At 39.2% G+C, this 16,225-nt stretch overlaps 1 protein-coding gene across 3 annotated transcripts in view; it reads left to right on the plus strand.

The window, feature by feature from the left end:
- The window catches only part of LOC143491239 (caskin-1), a 38,572-nt gene that overhangs the window by 6,490 nt on the left and 15,857 nt on the right, over positions 1-16,225 (plus strand). For 2 of the 3 annotated variants that reach the window (XM_076990065.1, XM_076990067.1), the window contains exons 2-10: positions 1,025-1,054; positions 8,924-8,975; positions 12,367-12,464; positions 13,029-13,174; positions 13,454-13,549; positions 13,853-13,974; positions 15,474-15,582; positions 15,799-15,907; positions 16,043-16,137. In XM_076990065.1, coding sequence (XP_076846180.1) covers positions 1,025-1,054; positions 8,924-8,975; positions 12,367-12,464; positions 13,029-13,174; positions 13,454-13,549; positions 13,853-13,974; positions 15,474-15,582; positions 15,799-15,907; positions 16,043-16,137 — 857 coding nt within the window. The remainder of the gene's footprint in view (positions 1-1,024; positions 1,055-8,923; positions 8,976-12,366; positions 12,465-13,028; positions 13,175-13,453; positions 13,550-13,852; positions 13,975-15,473; positions 15,583-15,798; positions 15,908-16,042; positions 16,138-16,225) is intronic. The other variant, XM_076990066.1, reaches the window with a different exon arrangement.

The raw sequence follows: 16,225 nt of genomic DNA on the forward strand, positions 1-16,225 counted from the left end.
TAATGCACTGACACTGCCCATATCCAGGTCCCTGGTGGCCAGATAACCTTCAAAATAAATAACATACCTGTGTGCAAACCCGCTTAATAGAATGTCACACCGTGTCACATTACACTTAGGACACAAGATGTGATACTTTGATATTTAAGCTTGCTGCAGAGAAAACTGTGGCATTAGTCTCGGTTTAGGTGATTATCGTATGAACACAGTACAGAATCCCAGCGTACACATGCAGTGTTGGCCTCTGTCCATGGTCCTGAATGTCCGTTGGCATTAAAATGAATGGACAGCTTACTGGTGTGTATGCTGATTTTAATCTGTAATAGTGCTCCTCGTACACAGCAGTAGGTGACAGTGTCAACTTCTGCTTAGTATATTTGGAACAGAATCCAAGGGTATCCATACAGCAATGGGGTTTTACATAGAAAATCATTGGTCTACACCCACTTAGCAGTTCGTTGGTGTATTATTCTGGGTACAAGTGTGTGTGTTGACACATTAGTCAAGTAACATGGTGACCTGCCGCTTAAGTAAACAGCAGGTCAAGTTAGCTGCCATGGTGTTGATGAACATTTGCATATGCATTCTAACCAGTATGTGTGAGTATATTTGGGTGTGGCATGTCATTGTAGGGTGAAAAATTGATGCATGATTAAACTTTTAAGAAAATGAGGAGTGTGTGTGTGTGTGTGTGTGTGTGTGTGTGTGTGTGTGTGTGTGTGGGTGCATGCGTGTCTGTTGTCTGTGCTTGTTCACAAATAATAACTCGAGTGTCTTTCTTAATACACTTCAGATGGCAGCAAGATTAATAGGTAGCACCTGATACTTTTAAGAAGTATTTGAGCTTCTATTTTTCACACACACACACACACACACACACACACACACACACACACACACACACACACACACACACACACACACACACACACACACACGTCAAAGTATAAACCACACTGGGTATTTTCTTAACAATTATAAAATGTTTTGTTGTGGCATAAATAACAGATATTTCCTCTTCTAGATTTGAAGCACTGTGGTGGAGTTCTTACAGGTAGCTCCATACTCACACACCTTCACTCCCCCCTGCCTGTATTACAGTGTGTGTGTGTGTGTGTGTGTGTGTGTGTGTGTGTGTGTGTGTGCTCCCCCCTGCCAGTGCCCACCATGCATAAACTCCAAGCCGCCAGTCACGTGTGTCACATGTGAGGTCAGAGAAATGGCAAAAATGACCTCATTTTATTCTCTCTTTCTCAACTCCACTCTTCCTCTCACACACTCTCTCTCTCTTTCTAGACTCATTTTCTCTCACTCTCTCTCTTTCTCTCTTGATAGCTTTAGGCTATTGCTACTGTAACTGAAAACTCAATAAATAGATAGATTTTGGGGGCATTGGGTGGACGTGTGTGTGTGTGAGGGAGAGAGATAGTGTTCATCTGAGCAGAAGCAACAGACTGTTGATCAGATGTGCTGAAGCATTTTTATAAATAATCAACAAAATATTTCATTTATAGATAAGAGCAAAGGCATGGATGGTGGCAGGAATTGCCATGTACAGTATGTGTGTGTTCAGATTGGAGTGCCTGTTTCTAGATTATCATCAGAATGGAGAGATAAACTGTCTTCTTTTTGTATGTGTTTGTATGTGTGAGCAGTTCTTTTGAGCAATTCGTTTAACACTGTTCTCTTGACATTTTACTGACAAAATGCCATACACACAAACATATAGTATACATATAGTATAGTATATAGACAAAATGTATAGTATACACACAAAACATATAGTATACATATAGTATAGTATATAGACAAAATGTATAGTATACACACAAAACATATAGTATACATATAGTATAGTATATAGACAAAATGTATAGTATACACACAAAACATATAGTATACATATAGTATAGTATATAGACAAAATGTATAGTATACACACAAAACATATAGTATACATATAGTATAGTATATAGACAAAATGTATAGTATACACACAAAACATATAGTATACATATAGTATAGTATATAGACAAAATGTATAGTATACACACAAAACATATAGTATACATATAGTATAGTATATAGACAAAATGTATAGTATACACACAAAACATATAGTATACATATGGTATAGTATATAGACAAAATGTATAGTATACACACAAACATATAGTATACATATAGTATAGTATATAGACAAAATGTATAGTATACACACAAAACATATAGTATACATATAGTATAGTATACAGACAAAATGTATAGTATACACACAAAACATATAGTATACATATAGTATAGTATACAGACAAAATGTATAGTATACACACAAAACATATAGTATACATATAGTATAGTATACAGACAAAATGTATAGTATACACACAAAACATATAGTATACATATGGTATAGTATATAGACAAAATGTATAGTATACACACAAACATATAGTATACATATGGTATAGTATATAGACAAAATGTATAGTATACACACAAACATATAGTATACATATGGTATAGTATATAGACAAAATGTATAGTATACACACAAAACATTTTTACACTTCTGCTTTGTACTGATTTAATAATATATACTGTAGCTCTGACATCTTTCTTAAACACACCAGTAAACAAACAATAGTAGTTATAGTAATAGCAATAATAATGATGAGGAATTACCACAGCTGTCAATCATTTCTAAAGAAATCTCTGTTATCTGTTCATCCATATATTCAGTCCTTAGTTGTTCAGAACTTGGTTTAGCATTCTGCATTTAGACTCATTTAGACTGATTTTAGAATAGTTTAGACCGAATTTAGACTCTGCATTTAGACTCCTTTAGACTGAATTTAGATTAGTTTAGACTGAATTTAGACTCATTTAGATTGCATTTAGACTTGTTTAGACTGAATTTAGACTCTGTATTTAGACTCTGTATTTAGACTCTACATTTAGACTCTGTATTTAGACTCTGCATTTAGACTCTGCATTTAGACTCTGCATTTAAACTACATTTAGACTATACATTTAGACTCTACATTTAGACTCTGTATTTGGACTCTACATTTAGACTCTGTATTTAGACTCTGTATTTAGAGACTCTGTATTTAGAGACTGTATTTAGACTCTGTATTTAGACTCTGTATTGAGAGTCTGTATTGAGACTCTGTATTGAGACTGTATTTAGACTCTGTATTTAGAAACTGTATTGAGACTCTGTCTTTAGACACTGTATTTAGAGTCTGTATTTAAACTCTGTATTTAAACTCTGTATTTAGACTCTGTATTTAGACTCTGTATTTATAGTCTTTATTTAGACTCTGTATTTAGAGTCTGTATTTAAACTCTGTATTTAGACTCTGTATTTAGAGTCTGTATTTAGACTCTGTATTTAGAGTCTGTATTGAGACTCTGCATTGAGACTATGTATTTAGACAGATTTGCTTACTTGTACCTTTAGTATTTAAATGGCTTCACAAATCTAGAATGGACCCCATAAACTATATATTTTATTTTCTATATTTAATTCAAGAGCAGAGAGCACCAGTAAGTTAGAGCTGTAAAGAACAGTAAGGATGCACAGCAATGGCACTGAATTAGAAACTTGAGGTGCTTTCTCACTCCTGTTAGCCGTCTGATTTTCAGAGCATGGCCTGTTCACTCAAATACAGACTCCAACAACAGATGGGTGTGGTTTAGAGATTCTCTAATAGAACAGTAATAATGTTAATCCGCTTTATATGTATAGTGCCTTTTATAAGGAGCTTTCAAAGTGATTTACGTGATAACAAAAGTATGGTAAGGCACTGTTTAAAAAGGAGGCTGAGGCCAGAAACCTAAACTTGAGTCTCCCCTGTTCAGACTGTGTTCTGGGTGGGTGTCTGACGAAACGTCTGAAGGAACTTCTGAGGGAACGTCTGAGGGAACGTCTGAGGGAATATCTGAGGGAACATCTGAGGGAACGTCTGGATGAAGTCTGAGGGCACATCTGAGGGAATGTGAGGGAACGTCTGAGGGAATATCTGAGGGAACGTCTGAGGGAACATCTGAATGAACATCTAAGGGCACATCTGAGGGAACGTCTGAGGGAACATCTGAATGAACATCTAAGGGCACATCTGAGGGAACGTCTGAGGGAACATCTGAGGGCACATCTGAGGGCACGTCTGAGGGAACGTCTGAGGGAACATCTGAATGAACATCTGAGGGCACATCTGAGGGAACGTCTGAGGGAACGTCTGAATGAACATCTGAGGGCACATCTGAGGGAACGTCTGAGGGAACGTCTGAGGGAACGTCTGAATGAAGTCTGAGGGAACATCTGAGGGAACATCTGAGGGAACATCTGAGGGAACATCTGAGGGCACATCTGAGGGAACGTCTGAGGGAACGTCTGAGGGAACATCTGAATGAAGTCTGAGGGAACGTCTGAGGGAACGTCTGAGGGAACGTCTGAGGGAATGTCTGTGAGTCTCAGCATGAGTCTCAGTGTGAATCTCAGTGTGAGCAACTGTAGGAGCGTCTGCATGTGAACAGACGTGATGCGGCCGATGTCATTTGACCTGGTGTCAGCGCCACTCACCGATGTAGCGTCACGTGATCCATTACATGTTTCATTTTTCACTCCTCTGGCCTCAGGCAAACATTATATCCTCTTGGAATGACTTGGGTCAAGGGACACTGGTCTCAGATCATTGTCACCATGGACGTGTTTGCCCAGAGAGTCTGTGTGTAGCTGAGGCTGTGTTTATAGGTCCTGACTACTGTGATGTTAATGCTGTGTGTTTGTAGGTCCTGACTACAGTGATGTTAATGCTGTGTGTTTGTAGGTCCTGACTACAGTGATGGTAATGCTGTGTGTTTGTAGGTCCCGACTACAATGATGTTAATGCTGTGTGTTTGTAGGTCCTGACTACAATGATGTTAAGGCTGAGTGTTTGTAGTTCCTGACTACAGTGATGTTAAGGCTGAGTGTTTGTAGTTCCTGACTACAGTGATGTTAAGGCTGTGTGTTTGTAGTTCCTGTCTACAGTGATGTTAAGGCTGAATGTTTGTAGGTCCTGACTACAGTGATGTTAAGGCTGAGTGTTTGTAGTTCCTGACTACAGTGATGTTAAGGCTGAGTGTTTGTAGTTCCTGACTACAGTGATGTTAAGGCTGTGTGTTTGTAGTTCCTTACTACAGTGATGTTAAGGCTGAATGTTTGTAGGTCCTGACTACAGTGATGTTTAGGCTGTGTGTTTGTAGGTCCTGACTACAGTGATGGTAATGCTGTGTGTTTGTAGGTCCTGACTACAGTGATGGTAATGCTGTGTGTTTGTAGGTCCTGACTACAGTGATGGTAATGCTGTGTGTTTGTATGTCCCGACTACAATGATGTTAATGCTGTGTGTTTGTAGGTCCTGACTACAGTGATGTTAAGGCTGAGTGTTTGTAGGTCCTGACTACAGTGATGTTAAGGCTGAGTGTTTGTAGGTCCTGACTACAGTGATGTTAAGACTGAGTGTTTGTAGGTCCTGACTACAGTGATGTTAAGGCTGAGTGTTTGTAGGTCCTGACTACAGTGATGTTAAGGCTGTGTGTTTGTAGGTCCTGACTACAGTGATGTTAAGGCTGTGTGTTTGTAGTTCCTGACTACAGTGATGTTAAGGCTGTGTTTGTAGGTCCGGACTACAGTGATGTTTAGGCTGTGTGTTTGTAGGTCCTGACTACAGTGATGGTAATGCTGTGTGTTTGTAGGTCCTGACTACAGTGATGGTAATGCTGTGTGTTTGTAGGTCCTGACTACAGTGATGGTAATGCTGTGTGTTTGTAGGTCCTGACTACAGTGATGGTAATGCTGTGTGTTTGTAGGTCCCGACTACAGTGATGTTAATGCTGAGTGTTTGTAGGTCCTGACTACAGTGATGTTAAGGCTGTGTGTTTGTAGGTCCTGACTACAATGATGTTAAGGCTGTGTGTTTGTAGGTCCTGACTACAGTGATGTTAAGGCTGTGCTTGTAGGTCTTGACTACAGTGATGTTAAGGCTGTGCTTGTAGGTCCTGACTACAGTGATGTTTAGGCTGTATATTTGTAGGTCCTGACTACAGTGATGTTAATGCTGTGTGTTTGTAGGTCCTGACTACAGTGATGTTAAGACTGTGTGCTTGTAAGTCCTGACTACAGTGATGTTAAGGCTGTGCGTTTGTAGGTCCTGACTACAGTGATGTTAAGGCTGTGTGTTTGTATGTCCTGACTACAGTGATGTTAAGGCTGTGCTTGTAGGTCCTGACTACAGTGATGTTAATGCTGTATGTTAGTAGGTCCTGACTACAGTGATGTTTATGCTGTGTGTTTGTAGGTCCTGACTACAGTGATGTTAATGCTGTGTGTTTGTAGGTCCTGACTACAGTGATGTTAAGACTGTGCGCTTGTAAGTCCTGACTACAGTGATGTTAAGGCTGTGTTTGTAGGTCCTGACTACAGTGATGTTAAGGCTGTGTGCTTGTGAGTCCTGACTACAGTGATGTTAAGGCTGTGTGCTTGTGGGTCTTGACTACAGTGATGTTAAGCCTGTGTTTGTAGGTCCTGACTACAGTGATGTTAAGGCTGTGTGCTTGTGAGTCCTGACTACAGTGATGTTAAGGCTGTGTGCTTGTAGGTCCTGACTACAGTGATGTTAAGGCTGAGTGTTTGTAGGTCCTGACTACAGTGATGTTAAGGCTGTGTGTTTGTAGGTCCTGACTACAGTGATGTTAAGGCTGTGTTTGTAGGTCCGGACTACAGTGATGTTTAGGCTGTGTGCTTGTGAGTCCTGACTACAGTGATGTTAAGGCTGTGTGCTTGTGGGTCCTGACTACAGTGATGTTAAGGCTGTGTGCTTGTGGGTCCTGACTACAGTGATGTTAAGGCTGTGTGCTTGTGGGTCCTGACTACAGAGGTCTCAGGACTGTGTTTGTGATGCTTTTTTTCATTGTAAATGCTTGTGCTTTTGATTTTGAAGTTTAAATGCATCACTCCAAAAGCCAGTAGGTATGTATTTATTTATTTATTATTTATTTTTATTACATCGAATTCTTGAGCTGACACTGGGAAACTGATCATTATCACAGTGATTCGGGTCAAGGTTTCCATGGAAACAATCTCCAATGATAATAATGTGAATAATTTATCGTGCTGAACAGATTATTATTCTGTTCTCAGACACCTAACGCTGAGCGTGAATGTGTGTATGGGCCATGCGTAAAGTGTGTATGCCTTGAAGTTTCTCCTCCTCTCTGTACAAGCATCTCCCTCTATTGAACAGAAATATGGTTCCATAACAACCCAAGGTGAGGTACTGTTGTGTCATGCGTGCTTTAGGGTCAGAGATGTTTACTTTGCATTAGTGTCACGGCAACGCATATTAGAACAATCGCTGTGGCTGTTTCGTTTAACAGATCTGTGTGCAGTGGGAGGTGTGTGTGTTTATCTCTATGTAAAGATGTACACCAAAACGCAGTCCTGTTTTTTTTTTATGTATATGCAGTTGTTATTCAAATGTGTGTCAATTATAAACCAATTAAACTGCTGTAATTTGGTGATGCACCCAAAATAACACTTAATCAGCTAATAAATCACAATCTATCAAAATTAATGAAGCTGTAACCCATAAATAAGTATAATAAAAGCTTTTATGCATACTGAATGAACTCAGATGCATGTTACCTATAATGAAACAATTATTAAGACTTTATGCACATAAGCACAACACACAGCGGTGCTGCAGGGTAGTGGAGGATACAGTGTTCAAGGTTATCTCTCCGAATATTTATCAACCTTCCATTTCTACTGCTTTCATTCTCCTTCATCCACCAAAGCCCCGCCCCTCTTTCCCTCACACTCCCCCTGTGAAAGCCGCCATCTGGACCACTCTCGTTTTGGACACACACACACACACACACACACACACACACACACACACACACACACACACACACACACACACACACACACTCAGATCTGGCATGCTGCTTTCACATCTGCAGATAAATAAACATCACTACTGTGTAGTGGCATCTGATTCTAAAATATACCATTAAATATATGTTGGCTGTGGGCTCTATATCTGGATTTCTTCCTTTTTCTGTTCTTTTTTTATATTGCTTGTGCTTGTGTGTGTGTGTGTGTGTGTGTGTGTGTGTGTGTGTGTATGGTGTGTGTTCAGTTGGCTAGTGACCAGCTGTAATAAAATCTTTATTTGCAAGTATTCTTGTAAATATCTACCTGTAGGTTGGGGTTTGGGGAATCCACTGAACCTTCATATCTCAACACCTTATAGCCACTAACACAGCTTATCACATTTGTTACATAATAATGTACTACATTATAGTGGGACCCTTACACACACTAAATGGCAACAAATGTATATATTCAGGTACAAAACTGAGTAGAGATAACAATGAGATAAATGAACCAATGCCTGGTATCTGCTTGAGGTTTTCATGAAATCCTGCTTTAGAGTCTGAACAAAAACAAAACTGTAAATGGAATGTGAAACTGTAACATTTGTATGACTATACATAAACTGTTTAGTCGCCATTTTTACAGAGATTCATAATCCGTGAGAAGTTAAGGAGAACATGTTGAAACGTGAGAAGTTAACGAGAACATGTTGAAACGTGGAAAGTTAAGGAGAACATGTTGAAATGTTAGAAGTTAAGAACATGTTGAAACGTGAGAAGTTAACGAGAACATGTTGAAACGTGAGAAGTTAAGGAGAACATGTTGAAATGTGAGAAGTTAAGAACATGTTGAAACGTGAGAAGTTAACGAGAACATGTTGAAATGTGAGAAGTTAAGGAGAACACGTTGCTCTCAGTTCCTTAAACTTGGCGGATAATGAAAGCGAACGTGGTTCTGACGTAGCATATCTGACTGTTCTCGTTTGGCTTTCAGAGCTCCTGGGTGCTGCTAAACGAGTGAATGTGAATTTCCAGGACACAGATGGGTGAGTAGGAAAAGCAACGTTGATGCACCATATACCTGTGATTTCAATGCACAAAATGGTTAACCACCTGCTTGACTTGTGAAAATTATGCACAAAATGGTTAACCACCTCCTTGACTTATGAAAATGACAGAAGCAATATCCTAGAACAGCAGGAACCCTGCCTGTGTTTTTGTTCCAGCATATTGACAGAAGAGTACCGTACACAGTGGAATGGGTGCATTTTTCCACTCCCCCCCCCCCCCCCCCCCCAAAAAAAAACCCCCAACAATAATAAAAAACAGATAGCATGTGTTAGCATTTCCTATTTTGCGTAAAGGGCAAAGACAAAGACAGACTGTTATTGCATTTCTGAATCACTCTTCTGTCTAAGTAATGTTATCTACAAATTAAACCGCTGAACCGATTCTGATGAAAGCAAAACTGGTATAAACAAACACATGCAAAACTTGTGTAAACAATCACTCAAACAAAAAATGGGTGAGATTGAAAGTAATTACATTTTCTGACCATAATATCTGTGCTAGCCCAAGCTTGTAATTGAAGCACAATACCCTGAACTCATTGACCAGTGCTGGTTAATGCTACATTGACGTAGAATGCCAATGTGAAAATTACATTCCTCAATCTGACACCCAAAGACCTCCAAGGGCGATTGTGTACTTTAGTTTTGATCCATATGCACGAAGATTAAAGAGTGAAGTCTTATTTTAAAATATTTATGGCACAGATTGAAATAAATACTGCGTAAGCCTTTCCATACAATAGATTTGTTAAAGAAAATAGCTGTACAAATGATGTGTGAAGTGTAAAGGTGGATAAGGACACACTGGGATCTGAGCAAAGACTTTTAATCTGGGTGTAATTATTCTGAAAGAACACTTGGAGTAGTCAGCTCAAAGGCCTTTTAATCGTACTAATGAACAGCTTTGGTAAAACGATAAAGGATGTTGTGAAACAGGGTTTTAAGGGCCAGGTGTTAGAGATGCATGCCACAACTATGGCCACGATCGCCCCGTACACAAAACAAATTTTTGAGCTTCAAAGCCTCTTATCACGGGTGCGTTATTTACAGCACTAGAGCAGTCAGACAAATCCTTAAGAGCATTTTCACAATTCCCCCAACCGTCAGTATCGGTGTGAGTGCCACATTATCGAAGTACAGAGGAATCCTCTGCTCATGTGGAGGAATAATTCTGATTTAACATAGTAGATAGATTTGGTGGCAGAACATATCAGTATTCTATATGCTAATATCAACCATTGTGAAGTATAATCAAGTGTAAAATCTGTTGTTTTAATGGGAAATCGATCAAAGTCAGAAGGCTTAAGTCAGTGTTTGACAAAGCATTAGATTAACCAAATATTGGCTAGTCTAACCATCACAGCATGGAAGAGTAAAAAAGACTCTCACAAAGGGAATTTGCCCGCCTGTTTCCTCAACGGAGTCCACGGAGCGCTTCGGATGGAGGGAATATTGGATATTAACCAAATACATACAGATCCAAAAGAAAGAAGAAGTGGAGAGTTTGGCCAGATTGCTTTTCGTCCCTTAGGAAAAAAAATTGGCCTACGTGCTTTATTTATTTATATTTATATCAAGTTGTCTGTCTTACTGGTTATTGGTCCTGCTTTTAAAAAAATTCTCTTTAGAAAACCATGAGACCTCAGTCAAGTAAGTAATGACTAATACTTTATTCAGAGAGTGTGACATTTTTACTTGATTATATTAACAGTTAATTTTGCAAAATTTAATTACTAATTTTTCACCTTCATCTTTCTAAAAAGAGCAGAGCAATAGCAGGCCAAGACATATAAGACAAGATCAAGAGCTCTCACAGTCCTAGGAAGACTCAAATGTCTGGGTAAATAAATAGGTTAGATTACAAAATGTCTATTGTAGATGATCTTAAGAAAAAACATATTAGTAAAAAAGGCTCTACTTTCACTATCAGCTGTTTAGGTGGATAATATGAGCTTGCCATTACATGCAAGTTAGGTAAGAACATTAGGTATGGACATCTGTTGTAGTTTCTCCTTTGTGTAAGGCCGTGATCAGCCTTCTGGGGTCTGGGATGTCCATTCTTTGGTGGTGGTTGTCCACAAGATGCAGCACTGTTGGAAGAGGATGTTCTGTAGAGACATTTTACAGAACGTCTCTGGCTGCAATATATAAGAATGTCCACCTTCATCACCACCATTATCCTCAAAGTCTTCTTTTTGATCTTTTCCGCCTAATTTATAAGATAGGGAAAGCAAACAAGTCTTTAACATCAAAAAAGCAGAAAATGCATCATGCTAACTTGGGGAAAAAAGTCGCTAAAAACTTTGAAATGAACTTTTGAAATGCTGATTGCTGATGCATTTGTATGACAGTTTATCACAAGTGTATCACAAAATTATTTCTGAAATTTGGGGAGGCTGTTCATTGTTTTATGTTCCCAACTTTTTATCTACATAATTATCAGCTAGAAATACTTGGATTTTTATCCAAATGATTGATACACAATAACCAGGGACTCCTGTAGTTTCGGTTTATCAACTGTTTATGTTCAGAAGGTAATTAATATATATATATATATATATATATATATATATATATATATATATATATATATATATATATATATATATATATATATATATAATATAATGTAATTAATGTATCATCTTATGGTATTTATATCTTCATCATTACACATTTTAAATTACTTTTAATATGTTTTCTTGATATTACATTCATGCTTTGCAACCAACCACCACACATTCTCTGTATATATACAGACAGGCACTCCAGTATTCTCTGAAGGTTCAGTACTTAATTCATAAATACAGACAGGCACTCCAGTATTCTCTGAAAGTTCAGTACTTTATTCATAAGTACAGACAGGCACTCCAGTATTCTCTGAAAGTTCAGAACTTAATTCATTGCTCATTTTATGAAAGCTCCAACATGTTTATTGGTGGATTTAATAATTTCTAGCACCGTGGACCTTTTTTCTGATAATAAATTGGGCTAACTGGTTAATGAATGGACAAAAAAGTAGGTGGGTTTCGCCGTTACGTATAAGGATGCGGTGTGTGTGTGTGTGTGTGTGTGTGTGTGTGTGTGTGTGTGTGTTGCTGGGGGCTGTGTAGAGAGAAAAAGCTCTTACTCATGGAAGTAGGTCAGAGCCTCCTGCTCACTTTGCCTGTTAGGGACTGGAATAAAAAGATCACGCAGTCTTGAAGAGAACAACACTTAGGGATCCTCTAAAAACGATGGAGAAGCATGAAACTGCCTCTGGAGTGGAACATTTCAAGGACTGTGTGTGTGTGTGTGTGTGTGTGTGTGTGTGTGTGTGTGTGTGTGTGTGTGTGTGTGTGTGTGTGTGTGTGTGTGTGTTTTGCAGGTTCTCAGCTCTTCATCATGCTGCTCTGAATGGTAACATGGAGCTGATAGCTCTACTGCTGGAGTCACAAGCCATTGTTGACATCAGAGACCAGAAGGGTAAACAAACACACACACACACACACACACACACACACACACACACACACACACACACACACGCAAACAACTCTCCCACGCACACACAAAAGCACTCCCTCATTTCCACAAATACTCCCTCACACATGCACAAACAACCACCCTCAAACAAACACCATCTACACACACACACACACACACACACACACACACACACACACACACACACACACACACACACACACACACACACACTCACATGGAAGAACTGAAAGCACTAATTGTTCATTATCACATTATCTAAGCAACAGGCATACATTTACATGTTCACTTTTATCTGTAAAGCAGTTAAAACGTTTAGTGGATTTTTAATAAAGATCCTGTATTGAAATACTGTATTAACTAGTCAGAGTCAGGCCTGGATTTTTGAGTTAAATCAAAAGAACAGGTTAGAAAACGTCAGAGGCTGCAGTAAGGTAAAGGCAGTTACTAATGCAGTTTGTAAGGGAAGCCATGCTGTGTTGCCCTAGCTGCTCTGAAGTCCCCTGATCCGAATGTGTGATACGTCTCTCTCCCTCTGCTCAGGGATGCGTCCTCTGCACTATGCTGCCTGGCAGGGAAAATGCGAGCCAATGAAAATGCTGCTAAAGGCAGGCTCATCAGTCAACAGCCAATCAGACGAAGGACAGATTCCACTGCACCTCTCGTCCCAACATGGCCATTATGACGGAGTAAGCCCAGAGGAGCAGAGGAGCACATCCGTCCATCTATCTATCTATCTATCTATCTATCTATCTATCTATCTATCTATCTATCTATCTATCTATCTATCTATCTATCTGTATGAGAACAAATACAACGTAATCTACACATACAGTTAGGCACACACACACACCCGCACACACACACACACACACACACACACACACACACACACACACACACACACACACACACACACACACACACACACACTCCCACCCAGCTGACGGCTGTGCTTGTGTTGGCAGAGTGAGATGTTGCTCCAGCATCAGTCCAACCCCTGCATCAGAGACCACGCTGGAAAAACCCCCCTGGACCTCGCCTGTGAATTTGGACGAGTCTCGGTCAGTTCTTCTGGGACCCTCAGTAACACTCAATATTGAGGTCACAGTGGCCGAGAAAACCTCAAAGCTGTGTGTGTGTAGGACTAGAAAGTTATTATTTTGTACACACACACACACACACACACACACACACACACACACACACACACACACATATATATATATATATATATATATATATATATATATATATATATATATATATATATATATATATATATATATATATAATGTACATGCTATGTATGTTTGAAGCTAAGTCCTGACAAGGTAACAGTGATCTCAAGTGTGTGCACGTAACAGGTGGTGCAGTTGCTTTTGAACAGCAACATGTGTGCTGCCATGTTGGAGCCGAAGCCCTCAGATCCCAACGGCATCAGCCCCCTCCATCTGGCTGCCAAGAATGGGCACATCGACATCATCAAGTAAGAGCTGAACGTAAAGTAGCTGGCCTTTATGACATCACAGCTGTGACATCAGATGACTGGGCTGGGCTTGCATCGTCACTGAGCTTGGTGTAAATCACGTTTAGGAGATAATGACATGACCGAAAACACATTAAGTAAAGTTTAGGGGTGCAGCGACTTCTATGTCTTTTATGAATTCAAGACTTTATGAAGGACACTACTGTTTGACATCTTTCTGATGAGTCTGATGAAGTAATAATCTGTAACATTAAGTCATAGTCACCTGATGTCATAGCTGTGAGGTCATAAAGGCCAGCTACTTTACATCACTGGGCTTGGTGTAAATCACGTTTAGGAGATAATGACATGACTGAAAACAAACAAAGAAAAGTTTAGGGGTGCAGCGACTTTTATGTCTTTTATGAATATAAGCCTTTATGAAGGACATTATTGTTTGACATCTTTCTGATGAGTCTAATGAAGTAATAATCTCTAACACATTAAATCGAAAATAACATTAGATCTGGTCTCTGAGCTGATTAAACAATGACAACATCATTATATGCATTCTCATATCATCAGTTATCATCAGTCCCTCATCAGTACCTCATTTTCTCTCTAAAATATATATATAATGGATTTGCAGAAATAATGCAGATCATAAGTTCTGTCATTTAACTATTGTTCTGGAGTTGTTGTGATGGCTATAAGCTGCTGGTTTTGACACGAAATCAACAAAAGCAAGTGAGGGTGTCCAGTTGGGACATTTTCTGGTCTTGTGTATTCACACTGTCATAGGTCATGTGGGGACATGTCTTACCTAGTACCTTACCTCTACATATACAAGCACATACACACACATGCAGGTACAAATACAGACACACACATACACACACACTTACATGACTACGATTTATTTATTAGTGCCTGTTACCCAGTTCCTCCTGTTATCATGTCTACTTTTTTTACAATAGTGTTGAAAAACAATGCAATGATATGATGGTTTTCACAAGTATATAAGCATATATTTTATAGATAAGTATGTTTCCAAAACTAAATATAAGGTTAGCTATAAGATAAGTGTTCTTAGACAATGTCAGTTATGACTTCCAACAGATTTCGTTATGTATGTGTGTGTGTGTGTGTGTGTGTGTGTGTGCAACAGTTAATTCATTGAAGCCCTGCACTGATATTCAGATGACCTATGACCTCTAGTAGTTCAGCTCTGGACATGCCCTGCAAAACACTGTGCAGCACTCTATCACTGGAAAGCCAGTACTGAGTAAATGTCACAGAGCAACTGTATAAAAAATACAAAATGACCTCTAAACCTGTGTCTTCGGGCCTTGGCATCTGTCAAAGGAGGATATTTTAGTAGTATACATGCTATAGATATAAACATAATAGACAATTATAATAGACAATAAATACTAAGTAAATAATAATAAAATAAACAATGATAAAGTGTAAATATAAATATAAAAGTAGTAGGTGTGAATAATGTGTGTGTGTTACAGGCTGCTGATCCAGGCTGGTATTGATATAAACAGGCAAACGAAGTCGGGCACGGCGCTACACGAAGCCGCGCTCTGTGGGAAAACAGACGCCGTGCGGCTACTTCTAGACGTGAGTAACCACGGCGACTCCTTTAATAACTCGAGACATTTCGCATGTGTCTGTGTCATTCTCTGACACTCTTTCATATGTTATGAATACAACAGCATAGTGTGTGTGTGTGTGTGTGTGTGTGTGTGTGTGTGTGTGTGTGTATTTGTATTTACTTATTCAAGAACCTGTATGCATGTAACATGGGTGTGTGTATGTGTGTGTGTTATTCTGCAGAGTGGTATCAGTGCCAGCATAAGGAATACATATTGCCAGACAGCACTGGACATTGTTAACCAGTTCACCACCACACAGGCCAGCCGAGAGATCAAACAGATGTTGAGAGGTATGGAATATAAGAGAGTGAAGAACAAGTTAGTTCCACCTGAAAGAAATTGAATGTGTAGGTTTTTGTCACTATTACGGAAATTGTGTGCGCGTGTGTGTGTGTGTGTGTGTGTGTGTGTGTGTGTACATACAGATGCCTCTGCTGCCATGCAAGTGAGGGCTCTTAAAGATTACTGCAACAACTACGACCTAACGAGCCTCAACATCAAAGTGGGTGACATCATCACGGTAATTACACAGCGTGACATCATCGAATTTTAAGACAAAATTCCTGGCGCTCTAATAAAATGAATCCTTGTCAACAAGCGGTTGCGTA

The sequence above is a fragment of the Brachyhypopomus gauderio genome, unplaced genomic scaffold (genome assembly GCF_052324685.1).
Source record: "Brachyhypopomus gauderio isolate BG-103 unplaced genomic scaffold, BGAUD_0.2 sc72, whole genome shotgun sequence".
In the NCBI taxonomy this organism is placed as follows: Eukaryota; Metazoa; Chordata; class Actinopteri; order Gymnotiformes; family Hypopomidae; genus Brachyhypopomus; species Brachyhypopomus gauderio.